Raw genomic sequence first — 24,306 nt, forward strand, 5'->3', positions numbered from 1 at the left:
AGCACCCATTTAGCTAATGCGAGCTGGGTGCACATGATGTAAATAGAGTCCCTGGACTAATTCCACATTTTGAGTTCCGAGTTGGAACTGGGCTGTGAGAATGCAAAGGATGATTCTAACTTTAACATCCTCAAGATAAATGATATGGAGGAGGACGACGATGACACTCCTTTTTAGCATGAAACCTCATTTAACTATAGTAAAGTCTGAGAAAGGAGAGTTGAAATGAATTAAGCATATCAGATCATTATTACTTGTACAAAATTTGACATACACTGTGACTCAACACTTCAGATTTATTTGTACAGTTGACTCTGCTATTTGTAGAATTATCTTGTTTAAATATGCCTGAGGGACATCATGAATTGAGAGAGGAAGGGGGCCCACAGACATGGATGTGTATAGGGCCCAGAATTTTGTGCTATGCCCCTGCCCACAGGGATCAAGAGCTGGCTTTGCTGCTTCAGCTGCAGCTGTGAGAGAGAAACATCGTGGCATCCGTCCACAAACACAACCGGGCCTACAGGCTAACTAGCCTGGCTGAAGCCATGAGGCACACACTCCTTTGCAGCAGAGGCAGCACGAAACCGCCCCTCCTGCCCCAGCAGAGGAAAAAAGAAGCGGGCAGCCAAGCGAGGTCGGCCTTTCCCTCTCCCCCTCCCACAAAGAAAAGGAGAGGAATGGAGATGGAGCAGGACTCCAAAGTTCAGGGCTCAGTGACCCTGGTCATTCACAGTTCTCCAGAGCAACTCATTCAGTCCAGATTTCCTCAGTTCCAAGACTCAGGGACTTCATTTCACCAAGCACATCCACCCTGTTCAAGAATAAAAATAACAGTGTTGTAGCTGGGCCCAGAGCCAAGGACAAAATGTTGACTGCAAATCAAAATAAGTCAATGCCTTGTCCCCTTAATCCCTACAGGGAGAGCTCATGCTCTTCTGACAGCGAACATTTCCCTCCGTGTCACAGAGATGACATCATCACAATGCGACAACCCACTGTCTGCCACGGCACACCAATGGTGCGCATACGAAGTTCACCCGTGGGTTTTGTCAACTATTTCCCTTGGTGTGACAAGTATTTAAGGATTGGTGTGAAGCAAGGCAATCAATTCCTTATCAGTGTTCAGTTGTGGATCTGTTGTGTTTTCTGCAAGAACTGGTAGAGAAGAGGAAGGCCTTTTATATAGTCAAAGTGTAACTAGCTGCCATCTCAGCTCATGTGGGTTTTGGGGATAAGCCCATGGGGGAGCATCCCTTTGTTTGTCGTTTCATGAAGGGGACACGCTACCAGTTTCCAGGTCCCTGGTTTCTTTGTGGGATCGGTCAGTGGTGCTGGATGCTTCTAGTCTCTAGTTACCCATTTGAGCATATAGAGGCGTTGGAAATAAAGTTTATGTCACTGACGACAAGAGGTGTGGCTCTTGGCTTTGACTACTGCAAAGCGGTTGAGTGACCTACAGGCTTTGTCCATACACCCCTTCTGTTTGCAGATCAGCCCAGGACTCTCCAAGGTCTGTTTACAGCCCAATCTAGCTTTTGTAAAGTGGTGGTCAGACTACAGACCCCCCAAAGTGGCTCCTGCATCCATTCTCCTCGCGGGAGGACAAGGAGCTCTGTGTGGGCTATTCATGTATACATGAGGGTTCAGGAAAGGTAATCGATTGTTTGTGTCCTGTACTACTCCTCATAAGGGAAAGCCATATTCCTGCCAGAGGCTGTCTCACTGGATTGTGGCGGCTATATCTCTGGGCTACAGTTGTAAAGGTTTGCAACCCCCTCAAGTCCTTCAGGGGCGTCCCCATAAAGGACATATGTGCTGCGGTGAGCTGGGCAACGGGCAACGCCTCAATCTTTAGTAAGGTTTTAGAGATTGGATGTCTCCGACCATCCCTTGCACAAGCAATGATAGAGGCAAACACATTGGGGTCTGGGTAAATGTTTTTACCTGGATTATTATTGTAAATGGATTCAGGACACTTATGCAATCCAGGAGTGGTCTATATCTATACAGAACGTGGGTTACTTAACAAAAGAAAGAAAGAAACCAGTCTATAATGAATCAAGAGGGCCTGGCTGACTGTGATAATATGAGGGGGAGGTCCTTTCAATGGTTGACCTGTCTGTCAAGGATAATATGATAATTCCAGGGGCTTTTACTTTGAAATTATACAACAGAGGGCTATATTATTAGAGTGAGACTCTGAGGTGGTGATCTGTTATTCTGAAGTGAAATAAGTCAGTGGAAACAAGTAGTTTATTTTTAATATCAATCTGAAATTAGAAGAACAAACAGTGAAAATATGATCATTCCAGGGGCTTTGACTTTGAAATTATACATCAGAAGGTTCTGATATTGACAGAGTGAGTCTCTGAACAACTGAAATAACACTGGACAGTTGAAGACTGAAAAACATAGCCTGGACTGATGAGTCTGGATTTCTGCTGAGGCTGCAGATGTAGAGTCACGATCTGGAGTCGACAGCATGAAACAATAGAGACAACCTGCCTCCAGACTCAACTACCAACATTGATGGTGTGGGGAATGTCTTCTTGACTTATTTTGACACCAGTCAGTCTTGGTTTTGAGTGTCACAGTTTATTGGACTCACGCTGCTGACCCTGCATAGCCACAGTTTACCGTCTTCTAATGGATAATGTGTCGAACTGGTTTCATGAACATGACAGTGAGTTTGGTGAACTTCAGTGACCTCCACAGTCACCAGATGTGAATCCAGTACAATCTTAAGGCTGTGCTAGAGGAGCTCGGCAGCATGAATGTGCAGCTGACAAATCTGCAGAAATGATGGGATGCAGCAATGTCAACATGGAGCAGAATCCCAGAAGAGAGTTTCCAGTGTCAAGTGAATTCCAAAGTAAAGGGAGGAACTACCCATTTTAAGTATGGTGTTCTTAATATAGTGTGTGGACAGTATATCATACTCTATGAATTATGTTATCCTGACTAATATACATTGTGTATTATCAGTAATGTCCAAAATGTGATGCATATATGACATATTCTATCCCTCTTTAAAAACAAGCTATAGTCCATAGTAATGGTTATTAGGAGTTATGAGCATGCTAATGTTACCATAGGAACATGGTAGCAATTAGCATGGTAATGTTAAGTGTCAAAAGTCTTTTCCTTTGGCACCACCCATAGGGAAATCTTATATATATTATCTGGCCAAAGTGGCAATATATTTCCATTTTAAACCCATGCATTAATTTAATTTTATAGTGTGTGATGAGCATTACAGCTTTTCTTGGAATTCCAATTAGTTTATTTTGTAAAAGTCTCCTCCATAAACAGCAAAACAGTTTACTGTAAATTACAAACCTTGAAAATGCAAAACATGTTTAAAAAATGAGCATAACAAAGGTTTAAAGGGAATAAAAAACATGAGTTTACATACAGAAGTTTTCTCATTCAGCAGTCATCAAAAATAAATAAATCTATATCTCATGACAATAGTTGGAGTAAAATAAAGGCAAGTTGCCCAGAGTGAAAGTCAAAGTAGACTGGTGTCATCAATCTAACAGGCTTGGAAACTATAAAATGCATTATCACACAGCATGTTGTTCACAAGGTTTGAGATAGAAAATCATCTCCACAACCGTGGTTCAGTTTACTGTCAGCTTTAAAAACTGAGACAAGGCAACAGAAAAATGTGGATTGTGTATTTTTACCTCCAATTCAATCACATACCAACAAATATCAGATTTAGACACTTTCATAAAAGAATGGTGTAGAGTACAACAGCAGAGCATGCCACTACAAAAGCTTTGAAATATACAGTGATCTATTCCACAGATACACAGAAGAACAGATGTGTCACTTGTTCCATAAAAAGATGAGCTGTTACCTAGCGCAGTCCCAGTAGAATAATGGACCTTTATTCTACAACAAAAGTTAAATATACATTTATAGTTAATATTGAGTTACAATGTGTAACCCAGTTGTGCACAACACTTCATACATCTATCCATGTAGTTCCATTCATATTTTTCTGGGTACATAAAAGAGTAGTATAGTGTGATGGATAATGTTTAACCGTTTCTAAATATTCCAGAAGTCTATCCCATGACACCCATGTAAAAAGACTATTTCCAGCTACATCTAGAGTGATCAGTACACCGCAATTCCCAACATATATATATGTATGTGGAAGTCTTATCAAATGCTTTTGTACACAGTGACAGGTGACCATAAGGGATACAATACAGACAGGTATGCACCAGTATAAATACTGACTGATGGCTATCTACGCTGTTTGATTTTATGAAGCCATGGAAAGAAGATGAACCACCTCAACCTCCTTATATCTGACCAACATATGAATGCAGTGTCGTTATGACATTATACTGTGTCACATACAGAATTGAGATACACACATACTGTGTTGTTTACTGGGACACAGACCTCACAAATTACTGTCAAGCTGACCTTCTGTGCAGATATATTAATTCGTTTTCAATACGAATCCCTGTAAAAAATAATCAGTCATCTTTTTTACTGTTCCAGAGCACACAATCAGGTAGGGACTGTCAGAGCTGTGGATGAAATGAGGTTCAAATAGCTGAACCAGGTGTGTGATGAAGAAGAGGTACTAGTAAAGATAAAGCAAATGATATCACATTTAGTTACAGAACGTTGGAGCCTGTATTGACTTTAATAATGCAAGTGGCCCAATATGTAACTGCATTACCACAAAGTTCTCATGTTATATTTTTAAGTTAAGCTTAAACAGCAGATTTTTCTAATTCAACTAACTTAGTATTAGTCTTAAGCTATCGAAGCTGTGTTACCGTCAGTGGAACAAAATCTTCTGTATTCGTGTATTTATTTACATAGGTTAGCATACCATCCAATTTTTGCTAATATACATTTCCAGTCGTCCTTTAAGACAGGGCGGAGAAACTCTACAGAAAATCCAGAAATCTAATTATGCAATTATCTGCAATTACAGAAACTGACAGAATATAATAGACTGAGATGTCCTTTAGGGTGGTGCATCATGACTGTATGAACCACTTCTGGATGAGTTTAGTTGGAAACATGCAGCTGAACTACATCATTTAAAGTTAAATAAATCTTATGTGAAGTTTAATGCTGAAAAATCAGCTATCACGAGACCACAGTCTGACTGCAACAGTGTGCAGGCATATTTTGTGGTGAGAGATCTAATAGCTAAACCTTATACAGAAGAAGAACTTGTGAAAAAGCCTTGTTAATGCTGTGGATCATTATCATCACTATCATTTCATTCCTCACCAAAAAAGCTGAACAGTTTATTATGGCACACAGAGGATGTAATAAAAAATGGAAATGGCCCCTTAAAGGGACAGTTCATTGAGAAATGAAAGTTCACTCATTATTTACTCAGCACTATGCTGATGGAGAGGTGGGTGAAGTGTTTGAGTCCACAAAACACTTTCGGAGTCTCAGGGGAAAACAATACAATTGAATTAACTGGTGACCACTTCTTTAAACTTAAAAAAATTACGCCGTTTTAAGTCAAATTTGAATGTCTGGATGAAACCACAGGAAACCAGAGGAGCAGCATGGAGGTATTTTCTGTTTTTATTCTGTTCATTTTTACTTTTGAAGAATCAGTCAACAGGTACTTTAATTGTATTGAACACTGTTTACCCCTGAAACTCCTTAAGTTTTGTGGACTCAAACACTTCACCCACCCCTTCATCAACATAGTGGTGGTAGATGATAACTGAATTGACATTATTCTGTGAACTATCCCTTTAAGAGGAAATATATTCTCTACCCCTGCTTTCAAACTTTAAAATCATTTTTTTTGTGAAGACAAATCCATGATGGATCTGTAATTGGGTGTAATTTTGGGTGTAAGCTGTGTTTCAAGAAAAGGTACCTGACATGTTTTGTCCCAGGAACTTTTTCGAGGATCTAAAAGTTTCCTAAAGACTGTTTTCACCTACATTTCCACAGCGGTCCAAAGACCAGGGCAGATTATAGGCAAATTTACCTTCTGAAGTGAACAACCATGGCTATAACAAGCTGTCCAATCCACCAGGCTGTGTTATGCAAAGACTAAACAACAATGACGCTATATATTTTTAGAAACAATACAACCACAGTAGACATGGAGGAGATCCACTGATAGTGTCGATCATAATTTTCAGCTTTGTCAATGGGATTACACTGGAAGAGATAAGCACTAGTAACAAAGTATCTTCAAAAACACCTGAAATACTTGACTTGAAGAAAAGACAATAAGAAATTGAGGGGCAAATCAGGCATCTCCAGCACTGCAAGCTCCACCCCAAAGGTTCCTGTACTTTGTTAAAGTACCCACCCCCCTAAAGTGGGACTTTTGGTGTGTAAAAAAACTAGCCCAGTACTTTTAAACCCTGGTCTGAGCAGTGGAAAAGCAGAGTTCCCGCACTTGGAAAGTCCTTCTGGTGGAAATGTAGCTTAAGTTTCTATGGAAATGGTCACCACCCAGCATTTGCTTAAGGTTCTGAAAGTGGTTTATCTGCTAGTTTAAAACACTTTTTAAATTTTTGACAGGGCTATTAATATGAAGATGTAAACATAGTTAACAATATCATAGGTCTTATTGGTTGTTAAGAGAATGATGAATTTTTCAAGAACTCAATGCCCCTTTGAATATCCTATACTATATAATTAATCTATTTGAAATGATAATATAAACAATCATTCATAGTCGCTGCGTAAAACCAATCAAAACTCACTTTTTACAGAGTTCAGAATTGCAGATGATTCACTTCTGAAATTAATCTAGATTTTAAGTAGAAAGGAACTGTATGACACATTGCCCAGTTTGACTAGTATCCGTGTGATAACTGGTACCAGTATCAGGGGGCATCTTTCAGATAAACTCAGTCCAGCAAAGAAGGAGTTGACAATGGCAGTCAGTAGATGGTGCTGATGAGAAATCATGTTGTGGGTTCACCTTTCCAACATCACAGCTACAAAGAATGATTTCCCTTTCATGCTTTCTTCTCTTAATGTTCTTCTATGAGCAGCTGGTTCTGGGGAGACACAATATTAAAAGATAGCATTATTGGTAGTAGTATGAGACAAAGATATTTAAAATACTATTGAATAATATAATAAACAGACAAACAATAATATGTTATCATTAGAAAGTTTGTTGTCATGCTTTGGGCCCTTTAATGTCAAACAATCATGGTTTAAATGTCCTAGCCTGAGTGTTGTTACTGACATGTTCATACCATTGTGGCCACATTTTACCATCTTCTTATGGACACTTCCAACAGGATAATGCCCCATGTCATAAAGTGAAAGTCAGTGGTTTCATAAATATGACAGTGAGTTCAGTGAACTTCCAACAGCACGCCCAGGAAAAAATTCTGTGAAAGCTCCATATAATACAATAGACCTAGTTATTATGTAGAACTGTGAAAACGTTTCAAAAACTGTTCTGTCATTCATACAAAAACTGCAGAATATTAAATCCTTACAGGACAGAAGACCAAGAAGCAGAACAACATTCAAACACGGTGAGGCATGTGAAGCCTTATTCAACAATATCTTCTCAGGAATTCATGACGCGCTCTTTAACTGCAGAATTGTTGTAAGTTGAAACAGTGTGTCAGTTTTTCCTAATTAGCGTAGGTAAACACCCGAGACTCAGAAATCACAGAGATTATAAAGAACATTTAAGAAGCCAGCACTGGACTCAAAAAGAGAAAAGGAAGGTGCACAGAGTTATCTGAGCTGGAGCAGCACATCATTGGAAACTCTGCTCAGCTGAGCATTTGTGGATACTCAACATTAAGCCTGAACATGACCAGATCCATCGGGATATGCCAGGTCGTGTTCAGACAAAATGTCCTGAATAATATTTGAGGTCAGGTACCGCTCGGTGCGCGGTGCTCACATGGTGCATCCACCGGTGCGCACTGTGTGTTGCGATTACATCTCTCATCCCAGTTTTAAGAATTTGCAAGCGACACTCGGATTGAACATTTTAGCTAAAATCTGTAGCACAGATTTAATTTGTAAACATCAGTGTGTAAAACCTAAAGTTGGGTGACAGTTTTTGTGACTAAATATTCTCCTCTTCATCATTTTCATGTATTTAAAAAGTGTTATCTTTTGCAGGATAGACCAAATATTCTGTGTGTGTTTGCCACAAACAATTATACTATGCATTGCAATGTCTTTTTTTAAGATCGAAATAATCAAATATTATGGTAATTAAAATGTTATTATGCTGTAGAATTAAAAGTAAAAAACACAAGAGCTGAAATTTTACACAAGCATTTCAGTCAAGTGTGTCAAGTGTGCATAAGAATGCTCTTCAGTGGCAATTGATTCTGTTCTTATAAGAGCATAAGAACCACTCACAAATAAGAAATCATTGGTGAATGTCAGAATCTTCGTAAAAACAGCACATGTGGGTTTTAAGAAGAAGTTTCTTCGTTGGTAATTGAGGCCCTTTGTTTGTCGCAAGTTGTCTTGCCATTGTAAGAACATCTATACTGTTCAGTGCCTCCTCTTTGAAAATAAATAAAAAGTAATGTTTGAGATAATGGGACATCCACCTTTAAACTGTGACCTGTTACCGTTCACCTGTGTCACATGAGCTCTGACAAACAATTAGGGTAATGAGTATGGAAGCGTTTATGAATCCCACCTTACTGTCTGTGGTATTTTGGATGATGTCGTTGTCAGGGTCCTCTCCCTCTGAGCCGCTCTTCTGGTCTTCATCTTTCCCGTCCTTCTCCAGGTCGTCCACTGCAGAGGAGATCCTTGACAACTTGGAGGACTTCTGCCAAAGACATGCAGATCAGGATGCAGGAACACTTGCTCAGTGTCATTTGCAACAGATAAACCAACACAGTCAGAAGAGGACAATTAGCGTTCACAGACATGATAAGAACCTGTTATAATTTTTAAATTAATTACCAGTTACACATATTTAAGAGTATTCCACAGATTTAGCATTGCAATCCAAGAACTGCTGTCTCCCGATGAACAGTTCAAAAGCAATATGATACATATAGTCAACATTTTTATAAGCAAACTGTTGAGACTTGACTTGTGGTGGTGGGTGGCGAGGCAATGTGCATGCAGACTCCTGCAGTTTAGAAAGGGAGTGTTTAACACCTGGTGGTTACAATATAAGGCTGTTCTCTAAATGCCTCACATACAGGCTATTGTTAAATCCAAGCTAAGTAGCCTCAAATCCCCACTCACTTACTGAAGCACACAAACACGTCAGACTGGTGAGACGCCAAAAGTGAGTTAGTTGAAATGAGTGAAATCGAATCCTAATGTAACATTTACCTGAGCTGAAACTAAACGATTTGTTTTACCTGGACCGGTCATAATCTGTTTGGGCAGGCTGCACAAGTAGAGCCTATGTGCGGGAGTCACTGCAGATTTGTGTTGACTCAAACAGGTCACATTTAATCTTTTGTTAGCTGAGGAGATTCCAGTTCTACGGCGTACCCCTTTTACACACACCAGCACAACACCCCCCAGCAGCGTCACATTCCTTCGGATGCACCACATGTGCTGTGCGTAATGGAGCCCAGTTGCCAGGCAACAGTGGTTGCTAAGTGATGAGCAGGATGCGTTTGACTTTTCAACCTGCACCCATTTACAGCAGCGATGGCTTGTGCACTAATACAGTAACACACTCTGGCAGTGCTCAGCTCTGCAGCACTCCATCCCTTCAACCCTAAAAGCTGAGAACATCATTATGAATACAGATGATCAAGGAATGATAATTGTACTGATTATATTAATATATCAGATCAGCCTGGTTTCCCCATTTAAAAAATCTTAAAGTGGAAGACTTAAACCACTTTACAGCCAATACTGTCTCCATAAACAGCACAGTGTCTGACCCATAGGGTTTCCATGTCCTTGCAGCAGATATGTGTTGGAGAATTAAGTCATAAACAACTACAGTGTGTGTGTGTGTTCCTGGTAATGATTGAACAGTACAACAGTGTGTCTCACTCGTGTGTTTTTAATGATGTGCTGTGTAAACAGAGGAATGTGATGCTTGTAGGATTTGTCTTTAGATGTGGTCAGATGACAAGTTGTACAAGCTAGTCTGTTGAAATGGGCAGGTGTGGTTCCGCAGGTGGAGCAGGTGATCCGCTTACCACCGACTCTTTGCGTCTCCAGTCTGCAAGCCAACTGTCCCACGTCCTTGGGCTAAACAACAACCCCCCAAAGTAACAACTGTGCCATTAAGACTAGAAGATAACTATATCAAACGCAGTCCATTTACCACCACACTGTGTGAGTGACACTGCTGGTGCCATTGTCAGCCTATTTGTACATGACACAACATTTGCTCCAAAGCACCGAGTTCATGCAGCCTTTTTCAGAGCAAATTACAATACTCAAAATCCAAAAGCACTGCATGTGTGCCTTCAGCTTCACAGATGGATAACCAAAGTAACTGAAAAACAGATTTTTACATCTGTGCCAAAAATGATACAGAGCCCAAATCTCAAAAAGACAAACACGAGATGAGAGGTGAACATAAGACTCCTTCTAGAGTCATGAAATCCTCTGAAATAATTTGCCGTTGTAATGTCAGCTTCAGTGCTCCTCACTTCTGTGTTAGCATGTTTCCCTGCTGAAGTAAAGTACCTTAGAGGTGGCTGTTTTTTTCCGTTTGGATCCAGTCTTATCTCCCTTCAGCTTTTCCTTGTCATCTTCCTCCTCAACAGAGTCACCCTCCTCGCCCTCACTGCTGCCATCAGCAGTGTTCCCCCCCTCTTCTGTCTCCGATGAACTCTGTTGCTGGATGGCCTGTGAATAGAAAAAAAAACCCATTAGTTGTGCAGAATCTAAAAGAAGAAATGGCTGATTCTAAAATGACTGACACCCCACATTTAAACATGTGAGGCTGTACGTTAAGAGACATTACTCCAGTTTTCTTATTCCAGCACTATTGGCTTAGAACAGTTCTTTGTGTCTTACGGCAACAATGAGCTTTTGTTGAGCATCAAGCCTGTTTGACATTTCTGCTGTTCTCTCTAAATCACATATATAATATCTATTGACCTGATAGCCTGTGAACTTGACTCTGGGGTTGTTCTCGATCTCCCACAGGCCCTCATTGAAGCCTTTCCTCTTGTTGGACTTGCCAAATTTGTCTTTGTACTCCTTGTACGGCAGAAGATCCTTGGGGCCTAAAAATGCACTAAACAGGATGAAGAGACATTTACTACAACAGTAAATTAAACAGTTTGGAAAACAACAAAATGATTCATAAGTAAATGGAAGATTAAATAACACAGAAAACAGTTTACTGAGAGTATCACAGTGTAAAAGGCTATAAATGTAAAACACGGCAGAACCTATTTATTTTAAAAAGTTGTTGCTTATACGTCTGTCTTTGGTTCCAAATCTCAGCACTGACAGAAATGTGTCTGTAACTCTGCGTATAAAGAATGATCAAGCACAAATTGAGTGCTGTATTCTTCTAGTAAATCATAGATATTTGCTCATCTACATCAGGATAATTATTACATTTGGACTGACTTGTTGTATCAATGCAAAGTTCCTCATTTAACCCAGAGGCTTTCAATGGCTTGTCATGTTATATGACAAAATAAAAACTATGAATAAAAGCTATATGATGACAGGTGTTGTTGTATTATCCTAATCACATGAACAAAGTCCTATTCTTAAGGTCATGTGATGTTTATGATGTGGTTGAAAGCTCCAGAAACATTATACTGGACCTTGAGTTAAAATAATCTTGTCAAACCATTTCCATGGTGAAGACTTAACTTTAGTGCTTGAGATAAAACCATGTTTCAAGGATGTTCTTTAAAGTATGGAACTGAAAATGATTTAATAATTAAAGGCAGTGCACTGGTATGGATAGAAAACAAGTGTGTGTGTGTGTGTGTGTCATTAATAATTACGGCTGCATGTGTCCACAGTGTGTAGCAGTCCATAGCAGCATTTAGTATTATACAAGGATATACTTCCATAGCTGAGTATATAACTGTATAAGCAGAGCTGAGTTCCAACAGTGCAACTCCATAACATTCATATTAATATGAGCATGGCAGCTGCTTCCCTGTTCAACAATGTAAGAATACAGTAAATGACACATCACATCCCGGACAGGAATAGGTGCTTACGTTTCGTGGGTCCCAAAGAAGAAGATGGGATACTTGTTGGCAGGGGGTTTGACAGCTCCCTCTGGAAGCTCATCAATCTGAAGGACAGGGGGGGGGGGGGGGGGGACAAACTGTTACTGAATATTTATTATACTCACTCCACATAATGCTGATCATTGTGATTTTCTTAGACTGCCACTCATCTGCTGATGTATACCCCATTACCCTAAATGGTGTCCTCTCACACATAAACAATAACGCGTGGGGAAGTTGTGAGAGCCCGCTGCACCGTGGACATGTCCCATATCTCACACCGACTTCACACTGTCTGTTGTTAGCGCTGCTGATATACTGACAGACACTGGTGTATTCTTAGTGCTGCTGAAGCCGATGGGGGTTACTCGAGGTCACCTGCTGGCTCCTCTGTTCCACGCGTGACAGTGAAATGCAAACATGACGAAAAGAGAAACACGTCGATCTGTTTGATAGGACATGTGTGCGCTAAACTGCGTTACAACTCCAGAAAGAGGTACATGGAGCAGGGCACGCGTTGAGGAAATCGCTCCTAACATATATGACTTGTATCTCTAATTTTTAAAAATGTCTACATTTCCCCTCAGTTTGGTGCGAAACGAAACCAAACAGCGGCGACATGAGAAACACGCACAGCAGACGTGGAGCTCCGGGCACCGTAGCATCCCTCCGGTTCCCCCAGCAGAGCAGCGGCTGTACAGTGAAAGCCAACCCCGCCTCCCTGCTCTCCCAGCCCGGCCGCAGCTCAGACTCACCCTCGCTGGCCAGTGCGGGTATCCCTTCATCTTAGCGAAAACCACATCTCCTGCCTTGTATTCCCGCGGCCGTGGTCGAGCCATGTCTCCGGATTCAGACTGAGGTGCGAGAAGACTTTCGAATCCTTTATTCTCCCCGGGACCCTCAACGCCGGGCTAAATTATCCACCATCAATGTTTTTATATCAAGACTGCAGTTTACACGGAAATAAATAATTAAAGAAAAACGCGGAAAACGGGGCCTGAGAGGGCTATTCCCTTACGCACAAATTCAGGTGTAAACGTGTTCGAGAATGGCCTCAGTTGGACAGTACCTGTGAGAAGCGCAACGTCTGTCGGAGGAGGACAAATCAAACTTCCGGTCTTAGAAATAAGAAATAAAAGCAACGCTGACGTGTCTGCATTTAAATAGATGGATTGAATGTATTCTTTAACCCCATCATGAGCAGACGAGCGAAGGTTGTTTTTTTAAGTAAAAACATAAAACAAATAATAAAAAGAGAAAGTGTGTGAATGTGTAAAACAAACCAACATAATGTTATAGAGTTAATAACACATGGTGCGAATTGTCTGAATCTTCAACAGTTTTTCATGAAGTGAATGTGTCATTGTGAAAAGCATCTGTCATACAAAATCTCTTTCAGCGACACAGTCCTGTTTCACACCGCTCCGGTTGAAAGGTCTGCTGCTTTATTGGTCACCCTGCAGTTTAATGACAGCTGGCTGCCACTTGGTGTAAGCATCTCTCAGTTTCAGTAAGATTCTGAAAGACAAGAATCAGAAATGGAGTAACGTCTTGTTTAGTGCAAGACAATTTGGAGATTTCTTCCTTTGAATATGAGGATCTCAGATTGAATTCTTCCAGATTTTCCTTTTAGAAAGTATGTACTCTAGACTTAATCATCTCCAAAGGTTTGATATAATTGTAGCCTCTCAACTTCCAGTCTGATTTAGATTCTCACCAGCACTGAGACTGCTGAGGTCTTCAGTGACATTTTCCCAAGTACACACAGTCGCAGAAATTATATTATATTATAGATTCAAGGCTTTATTGTCATGTGCACAACAATTACATTTAGTAGTCAATGACAATGAAATGCTTGGGTCACAGGCTCCCTTTCAGCCATGCTCAATATGTTACACAAGCAAAAACAAAATTGAATATAAAAAATCTAAAAAAAAATCTGAATTGTTAAAATAAAATATAATAAAATATATACATATACATAAAAAGCAGTGCAAATATTGTAATGACAATCATAATAATACAACATTATAAATAGCAATTTTATATTATATTATATTATTGTCACTGAATCTCACACCTCTTCCGATAGGTGTACTCAATATAATTTTATTTGTATTTACTTGTCATTTTATTAGTCTGTTGTATATTGTTTTTTATTAGGTTTGGTTTGTTTTTATTGTTGTGTATCTGTTTTTGTTTTTATTATTTGTACATGTAAGGTGTACTTGAGTGTCATGAAAGGCACCCATAAATAAAATGCATTATTATTATTATTATTATTATTGTTATTACAGATTAATGGCTAAAAAAGTATTTTGCTTCAAAAGCTGAAAAAACAGACAGGTCACCATTTTCTGCTTGGATGGGCCTCTCCTTGTTTTGTGACTTTTGCAAAACTTCTACCGTCGCAGCTCCTTAGAGAATACTTGGATCCTCACATAGAAAATTCTGTGTTTTCCGGAGTTACAGCCTTCATACCACTAGGGAGCAGTAGCACCCAGTGATTCCATGTTTGACAGTGCCAGACTGTATCTTTGTAACATCTGGTAACAAACAATGACAATGCATGTCTTCTATTAAAAACTTAAAAAAATAAAATCTGACAATAGCAAATCTGTAAAAACCTTTTTTTTTTAAATTGTGTGTGTGTGTGTTTGTGTGTGTGTGTGTGTGTGTCGGGGGGGTGGGGGAGAGAGAGAGAGAGTTTGCTGTCTGCTTGCTATTTGATGTCAATGTGACAAAATACTGCAGATGGATATAGTGGAAGTAGGATAAGTGAATGTAATATAAATATGCATTAAAACTTAACATTTAAAAAAAACAATATTTTGCATTTTATTATACTCTTACAGAGCCTTAATAGAGTTGTTGCACATACATCATTTGAAAATGAGTTAAAAAATAACCATTTACACAAAAATTCCACTGGGTAAATGAATTCCTATCACATCTTTAATCAGCAACATAAACTATTGATGTTTGACAAAATTATAATTTAACGTAATAGCAGTCAACTGGTTAGCAAGCACACGGCCTTGATTTAAAGATCTTAAGCATATTTTAATATAAATTCTTATTTTACAAATATGATGAATTATTCATGTTTTCTTGGGGTCATACCATTTGACATGTAACCAAAGCACAGTTGACCATAGCCTGAAAACATCACATTTTGTAATTCTTATCAAACACTTTTCTGTCATATAACTTCCTCTCACATGGTTTTCTTGCACAAATGGGCAAAATGGCTCCTTGAATGGTTATTGCACCACCATGCTATTTAGGAAGTTGATTCACTTGATTCCCAAAATTAATAATAATATTCTGAACAATGGTGTTGTATTTATTTCATTTAATATTAATCAACACAGATGTAAGATTATGCCATAAAGTTGATATGGTGTTTTACTGAGAATTTCACAGATTTTAAACAAGTTCAAATATTTGGTTTATTGTTAGACTACATTGACATTTTTGGCATCATCCCCCCAATCCCCCCGGTCAGGATGGATGGGTGGGGGTTTGTTCAATGCAGAAGATAAAGATCAATGACAACCTCAGTAGCTGAATCTGGGACATGCAGCAGGTCAGAGAGGAAAAACACAATTTTGTGTACAAGACTTATAGTGGAACATTGAACACTGAAGCTGTGTTTCTATGACAGAAAATCTAAAGCTTAATGTGGTATCATCAGAGGCTAACACAAAAGTGATTATGATTATGAATGATTCTACTGAAGACTGGAGGAGATTGGGGTGGAGGTTACACAGGTCTCTGAATGGCGGCTGACTGCAGTAGAGAGGAGAAGGGGTTTAAAGTTTGGCAACAGATGCATGATTGGCTGGAAGAGACTGTGGAAACGCCCACAATAAACTGATTAATAAGCATAGAGAGAGTGAGAGAATTGAGATTGATTGAATGGGGGGAAGTCTTTCTGACTGAACTTATGCTGAGCTTCATTAGTGTCTAAGTGTTTCAGTGTAAATCACCTCTTTACAGCAAGTGCCTGGATAATTGGTTCAGATGAAAACAATTTCAGTCTTTGGGGACATGTAAGGATTAGATACAGAACTGCTGCAGCCATCATAATGCACATGTTTCTGCTTCATTTTAATAAATGACTTCATAAAGTCCTCCAGCAGATGGCAGACAGATACAACCTACTTCACATGAAGCAAGCTGGAAAATGTGAAGTTGGAATATATTCTATGTTTCAAAATTGTGTGATTGTTCTCCTAAAATTATTTTACAAGAAAAACTCAAATCAAATGTATCTTTAATATATGAAAAGAAATCAGGCTTTTTCACGTTTGATCCCGTCTGTGCTGTGGCAGCTCCAAGCCCATAGAGTTTGTTCAGTGGGTGGCAGCAAAGGCTAGTACTAGACTGCTTGTCCTGCACTGGCTAATGGTGTTCTCATCTGCCTTCTGTAGATGTTTGTGGACTGCTTGAGCCAGTGTCGTGTACTGCTATTTCTACATCAGGAGGCCATTATCCCAAAACCATTACCTGCCTTCGCTCCAGCTATTTGTCTCTGAATACAAGCACTTATTCCTTTATCCAACCCTCTCAGCCACTAACACCTTGACAACAGGTGGTCAAATGAAAAGAAGGCATTTCTAAGGTGCTGTCATCTTTTTGGATCAGGCTTTTTACCGAACAGCATTAGCCTAGGTCACTGGTGTTTATCATGTCCTTGAAGTTCTGTTAAATTCAGAAATATTCAGAAACTATTTTTTTCCCTCTCACACTGTCTCTGCTGTTCATTGGTGCACAAAGCTCAGATAAATGTGGCTGATATGGCTGCCAGTAGAACACTGTCAACTCCCATGATCCTAAATAGCCATAGTCATAACAATGCCTGCGACCAGCCACAGTGCTTCACAGCCATAAAGCCCCCCTGGCATGCTCAATTTATCATACATTTTGCACTTTCACACTGTTCACAGGAAGACCTTCATGTGGCATTAGTGTTAGTTTGTGAAGAGGCCCTCTGACACCCAGCCTGATGCACCTTCCACGGCTCACATTCATGCCCAACCTGAAGGGAGAGGCACGAGGAGAAGACCCTGGCGCGCAAATGTGGGCAATTTGGTTTGCGGCTGACACCCGGCGCTCTGAATAAATGATCTAAATGTTCGCCAGAGATTATTTTGCCACTGCCGCCCCTCAGCGATGACACAAGGGGGGGCAACACCCCCCCCTGGCACTGCGATGGCCAGCCAGGATGAATATGAGGAAATGAGGCAGACATCCAGTAAATAATAGTTGCCATTGTGCCCCTCAGCAAGCGGCGGGGCCCAGGGTGGTCTAGAGGGAAGACGGGGGAGGGGGAGGCCTGCATGATATGCCAGGGCCTGACATGGCACCCAGACCCTGAGCTGTCACCCCTGCGGAAACATCACCCTCGCCTCCACAATTTGTGCACTTAACACTTCAGTTGGCACATGACAGGTGCTTATTTCCCCGTACTGGCTTTTCCCCCTCGCAGTGATGCCTCCGAGCTCAGGGCACACACGGCATCTGGTATGGGTGTCTGTCCACGATGCTGCTTGCAGTAAAAGTGTGTGACTATGCCAGCGATACTTTTCACATCCGCTCACACTGCATTTGCAGCCCACTGAGCATGGCTTTAGTGTGCATGTCTTATGTGTGTGCGTTCATGTGTGTATGCGTGCGAGGGACAGAGGGGTCCCATCATCATAAATCCAGCAGTTACACAAAACATGTCTCATACAAATAAAAGAAAGTGGTGAGGAAAAATGTTGTGTACACTTTCCCAACATTCATTTTCCTTGCTGTTGCTTTGAGCTGCAAAATTAATTGATTGACATTTTCTTTAGACCATACATGTGAAAATAAGCAGATTAGTAACATTTATTTTTTCATTGCTTTCTGTCTTTGAGTCAATACTGATACTTATGTATGTTAATGTAAAATGCATATTAAGATAAATCAAGATATCTGGCTGGATGTCTTCTTTTATTTCATCTATAAAAATAAAATATCCCACAGCAGGTGTAATTAGATTTTAACATTTTGCAGAACCTCAGTTTAACTAATCATACAGATAAGTCCAGCCACAATGAATTAGACTAGAGTCATGATGTATTGCTAAATATCTGATACTCCCCCAAATCACCCAATATGGGCTCAGTGAAAATATGCATTGTTTGTACTTGCTGCTTCAGAATGACACATTGAAGGCCCGAGTCAGTAGAAACAGGCTAGAGTCTTTAAACTAGTGAGGGCAGCAAAGCAGTGTCTGTTAAGGTGGTAAAGACACGAAAACAACGCAGCAATGACTGAGATGTTGATTAACTGAACATCGGTGTTAATGTTTGGTCATGGTCAGAAGAAGCATATGTGAACACTGGTGTCCCATTGTTTTCTTGGTTCTTTGTCACAGTAAAGTTCCTCCTGTGTTTCTGACAAACAGTCAACATGCTTCTGTCCACTTGGTATTTAAAAAAGATGTCAAAGTGTGCCTCTCTTTTTGGGAGGTCAGTGTCAGTGCACATGTTTTTAAACTGTGATGAAAGTATTCTTATTCTTACTAAAGTATAAGAAACAACATCACAATGTGAAAAAAACTTAAACACAAGTTAAAGCTCTCATCATCAGAACGGCTTCTTTCAGTGTTTTATTACTGAACCCCCAGTAACTGTTTCATATCTTGTTTGGGCTTGCTATTGATTATCTGTGAGCATCTTATGTATCAAGATAAAAAAGTCTATCCCTTTTCTGACTTATAGGGTTCTTCTGTTAATTAATGATAATCCTTTACAACTTCATTACTCTTGTTATGACACCGAGTAAGGAGGCCAAATGTAAATCGTGGCAAAGCTTTGCAAGGCTCCAACTCCAACCTGAGGGGGACACAATAACTGAAACATCTGTACAACTATGCAGGGCCTTTAATATCAACATTGGAAAACTGTGTTCCGGAGAAAGAGGACACCAGCTCAGCAAGTGGCCCACAATGACATATGTATTTGTATAAGAGATAAACTGAGGCCAACTAGTGACTGCAGGGATTATGACAGGAGCAAAGAGGAAGTCAGGTGAGGTTACAAAATCCACAGACAATCAAGGATTCAATTCAGTCAATTCAATTTTATTTTTATAGCACCAAATCATAATATACATTATCTCAAGGCACTTTACACAGAAGGTCAAGACCTTAAAATCATATTAATATAGAGAAACCCAACAGTTCCCACAATGAGCAGCACTTTGGAGACTGTGGAGGAAAAACTCCCTCATTAACAGGGAGAAACCTCTAGAACCAGACTCAATGTGGGCGGTCATCTGCCTCGACTGGTTGGGGGGAGCAAAGAAAAAGGGGAGGAGAGGAGAGATGGGTGGAAAAGAGGGGAGAGAAGAGAAAGAGATGGTGGAGAGGGGGAGAGAGAGGTGAGAGAGACCGGGAACATTTGAGCACCATCAGGTATCAGATCTGACTAGTTCAAATGTAAACAGTAACAGTTTAAAGACTATTCATTATTATTGATAACAGGCACAATTCATATAATAATTAATCACTAATAAGCATTGTTAATAATAACAATAATAATAACAATAGTAATAATGACAATTATAATAATAATATAATAAATATAATATTAAACTGTTGTTGTCCTGCAGTTCTGGAGTCAGTGATATCTGAAATGAGAGAGAAAAAGAGAGAGAGGGACTATGGGAGAAAAAAGTAACATAGTTATTGACATGTATTAAAATAAATAAATGAGTGTGGGGGGGCAGAGAGACAGAGAGAAGTGCTCAGTGGATGATGGGAGTTCCCCCAGCAGTCTAGACCTATAGCAGCATAACTAAGTGATGGTTCAGGACTCACCTGATCCAGAACTAACTATAGGCTTTATCAGAAAGGAACGTTTTAAGTTAAGCTTTAAATGTAGAGATGGTGTCTGCCTCCTGAACCCAGAGTGGGTGCTGGTTTTCACAGGAGAGGAGCCTGGTAGCTGGATGCTCTACCTCCTGTTCTGCGTATATCTCCTGTGTTGATGACTCAACAACATGTTGGACTTACACATTTTTCTATTCACAGTTGTTGTTTTTAAATGCATGACTTTAAATACTATGTTAGATTAACAACATTTATCTATTGTAACCATGACAATGAAGTTCCTCAACAAATGTTTTAACCCAAACAAATATTACTGTTAATAAGCGGTTTCTGAGTCACAAATTAATCTTTAATTTAGTTAAACCACTGCAGGGTAAAATTTGGTCATAAAATTCTGAAATTAAATTATTAAAAAATTAAGTGTGTGTTAGATCAGTTTCGTGGAGATAAAAGTACAGTGTTACCATCTGAAATGAACTGGAGTAGAAATTTTAAGTAGCATAAATTGGAACTTTTCAGTAAAGTAAATGTAAGTCATGATATTGTTAAAGTGGAGTACTTTCATCTTTTACCAGAAACTGTAAGCGTGTATTCATCCCACAAGACTGAGTCTACACGTAGAGAGTATGAAATGATGTGATGTTGTCATGCTCGGGAAGATCAGCGTTGATTGATTAACACTTTTAAGCTGAGACTCACATACATACAAATGATGAAACATAGCACAGTTTAGGCTGAATCCTGGAGACCCTGGAGGTAAAAGCATTTACATGCGGCTTCTCTCTTTGTGAGAACACACTACTACATTTTTATACTGAGTCTTCCACCTAAGCTGTTCATTTTTCTGCCTAGTTAAGTAAGGCACAATAACCATACGACTTAATCACTGAACTTGAATGGAAGCAGCGGGGTGTGTATTCACCTCCCCAGCAGCTATGGAATTAGACCCGCATGTTGAAAATGTGGTGGATTTCAAAGCGTATATGCTGTGTGAAATAAAATCTCCCTGCAATATTTCCACAGGTCTCATATCAGGACTGCATAATTGATTACTTACCTCTATGACAAAAGCCTCATGACACTCGGTGGTCTGTCCATGTCAGGCTGACTTCGGATAACTGTGGTTTTGATCAAGTGAAGTTGGGTGACATACCATTTATTTCAAACCGTTCAATTGGATCTCTAATGTGTGGTGTTGGTGTTGCTAAAGTATCTAAAATACACCTTCCTTGAAGTGAGCTCTTTGGCCTTGAAAGTACCCACTCTCTCCAGTGTTATAAATAATTAAGTGTCCTGTTGAGACTGCCTCTTACCTTGACGCCCTAAATGACTTTCCTGGATAATGTAATCACACTTGTCATGCTTAAGTCCTTTATTTCTTGTAGTCAAAGTCACGGTTTCATCCTTTATTCTCAAATCCCATGGCTGCAGTTGACAATTCAAAAACAGAAGTGGGACTACTCCTCCTTTTGTCCTTGTCAATCACATGGAGTCTGACTCTTCTCCTGCAGGCCACAGTCAAGACTGCAGGGAGCGATTGTCAGGTGGCATTACTGTCCCACTAACGCTACTAAAAGCCAGCTTTTTTACATAACAAAAAAAAAATGCTGATGCATTATTTAACACAGAGATCAGGCTCAATTTCTAGAAGGATCTTGAGTTTTAAAATGGACAGTTGTAGCAAAGACTGCGGGTAATAGTGAGGCAGATGGGAGGCACTATGACAGGACGACTTCAGTTGCTTCCACACACACACACACACACACACACACACACACACACACACACACACACACACACACACATGCACAGAGAGACATCATCTGTCTCTCCTAAAAACACTCACCCAACCCCTGAGATTTTTAACGTGAAGCTGCTTTATTCAATGTTTTTACTGGACTTTATCAGCAGGTCTGTTTGTTTTGGAGGGGAGGAGATCTCCAGGGAGAATTCAATTCCTAGTAAACAGGAATCCTGATCGGGAGAAGCTGACAGCAATGCTGGCAAAGAACAACTCCCATTATCCCATGCTAATTGATAATCTCTTTTCTTATTTTATTTATATTAAATATCTCCATGTTCAAAAGCTCATGGAGCAATTGCATTTAAGATGTGTCCAAATATATATATATATTAGGTTGAGAGCATGCTCTGAATCTAACAGTACAATACTGTGTAACCAGCCCCAGACCAATGTTTTTGTTAAAGTGTACTCACTTTCTGTCGGCTGTTCGATCCCCAGTCTTCCCATCTGCATGCCGAAGTGTCCTTGGGCAAGATGCTGAACCCTGAATTGCCCCTCATAGAACAAAAATGTGCCACTAATAGATGCACTGTATGAATGTGTGTGTGAATGGGTGAATGGCAAACTGTAGTGTAAAGAGCTTTGAGTGGTCATCAAGACTAGAAAAGCTCTATATAAATACAACCATTTACCATTTCTACCAAACAACAGTGCACCTGACAACAGGTTGTTATGAGAAAAAATGCCCATCAGCGCTCTGATGAGTGCAAGTGCATTTGCCAATCAGACCACATGGATACTGGTTTCAGTACTAGAACCTAGTTTCTAAAACTATCGAACCTCTTTAGCCTTTAGGTGGAAACTAGGGGCCTTAGTGTCAGTGACAGATCACATTACAAATGTAATATCTGCATTGCTTTTATTTAATGAACTATCATTCTATTGCTCATGATCCAGGGAGACAGCTGTCACAAGTTTATCTCTGTTAGCAGTGTGGTTCCATAGAACCACACACCAGAGAAAATACATATAAGGTAGACTACCTCCTTATTACTGTGCATACACATGCTCCTTCTCTTTTTCATACCCCTTTGTACACATTCTTTTCATTCACTTTTCAAGGAATCAATTAAATGATGATGATCAATAAATTCAAGTGATACTAATCCTCCGAAGCTTAGATCAACATTTGCAGTTCATTGGTCAACCCTTACACTTTACATAGACAGTCGCATGTTGAAGGTGAATTGTGATTTGTGAATATGGTTCTATACAAATAAAATTTGATTGATTGATTGACTAAAAGTGATACTATACTAGCCTTAACATGGATACACAACAATAAAAAAACTCTGTGTCTGCTGTGTGTACGACATTGACTCATAATATACTACAGTGTGTGTTCATTGTAAAACCCCCCAGTGCAGGAATGTGTTTCACTGATGTATTTTCATCATTTTTGCACGTTGAACAGGTTTTGGACTTTCATGGGTTAAGTTGGACAAGAGAAACATATATGTCACCAGGTTTATCCTTTAAAGCTAAACTGTGTTGCCACTGGGAACAATGTACAGGAAGGAAAACAAAGAAGGAAAGAAAAACAGTGTACCCGTTAACCCTGGCAGACTTCACTGAAATTGTGGTGAAAGTCAGTAATGGTCTACTTATAGTTTTATATGGTATATGACCTCTAACGGCTGCAACAACACAGCTAGAGTAAATGTGATAAAATGATACCTTTAGAACTGAACTAAATACATTTATATTCATTATTATCAATAAATATCTCACCCTCACCAAAAAGCAACATGTGTTAATTTATGCCAAGCTGACAAGTATATGTATGACGTCTTTACAAACAGCATGCCAAACACATATTTGGGGTCAGTAAACCGTTCCTAATAAAATAATTTCCATCTCTTGTTTTTGGTTGTTTCAATGCAGAAGTTTGTTGAATCAACAATTAAATAATGAATGCAGCAGCGGGTCTTGAGTTCATTGAAAGTAATCCCCTTTATTAAAAATAAAAACAATGCCATGTTTGCTTTGGAATGAGGAGAAGCTTTGTCCTTCTCAGCAATAACTATTCTACATTAAAGTGGCATAAAATCACCACTCGAAATAATTTCCCTTAAATTAAATTAACAAAAGCAACACTATGCTGTTAAATAATCTATAGTACACTGTAAAGATACAGTGTGTTAATGTTAACAGATAGATGGGTGATTCTGTCTCATAGTTAATTAATTCTCCACTTCTCCATTTTATACACAGGTTAGCCTTGTAAAATTGATTAGTTTTGAATATACTGATGTTTTTTCTCTCTTTCACATCAGATGAGGAAATTACTTTTTCTATCTATCAGTGTTTTTCATCATCTACAGGGAATAAGTCTTTTTACAAAACAGGTTCAAGTACGGCGACTTACAGACATGAAGAAAAAAACCTTTTTCTAAATCTAATCTGAACCCATTTTTTTCTCATCTAATTGTAATCCAAAACTAAATACACAAAGCAGAACTATCAGA

At 39.5% G+C, this 24,306-nt stretch overlaps 1 protein-coding gene across 2 annotated transcripts; it reads right to left on the reverse strand.

The window, feature by feature from the left end:
- Positions 1-2,288: 2,288 nt before the first annotated feature.
- On the reverse strand, positions 2,289-13,258 carry hdgfl3 (HDGF like 3). 2 transcript variants are annotated; one of them, XM_020079715.2, is made up of 6 exons: positions 12,920-13,258; positions 12,153-12,229; positions 11,062-11,200; positions 10,645-10,806; positions 8,666-8,797; positions 2,289-7,034 (listed from the first exon to the last, which is right to left on the reverse strand). In XM_020079715.2, the coding sequence occupies exons 1-6, from the start codon at positions 13,001-13,003 to the stop codon at positions 7,008-7,010; spliced, it is 621 nt and encodes a 206-aa protein (XP_019935274.1). In that variant the 5' UTR covers positions 13,004-13,258; the 3' UTR covers positions 2,289-7,007. The 2 variants fall into 2 exon arrangements, with proteins under 2 accessions (XP_019935274.1, XP_019935273.1); XM_020079714.2 differs by having other exon boundaries at positions 2,290-7,034; positions 8,666-8,800; positions 12,920-13,253.
- Between the last annotated feature and the right edge of the window lie 11,048 nt (positions 13,259-24,306).

The sequence above is a fragment of the Paralichthys olivaceus genome, chromosome 1 (genome assembly GCF_024713975.1).
Source record: "Paralichthys olivaceus isolate ysfri-2021 chromosome 1, ASM2471397v2, whole genome shotgun sequence".
Taxonomy (NCBI): Eukaryota; Metazoa; Chordata; class Actinopteri; order Pleuronectiformes; family Paralichthyidae; genus Paralichthys; species Paralichthys olivaceus.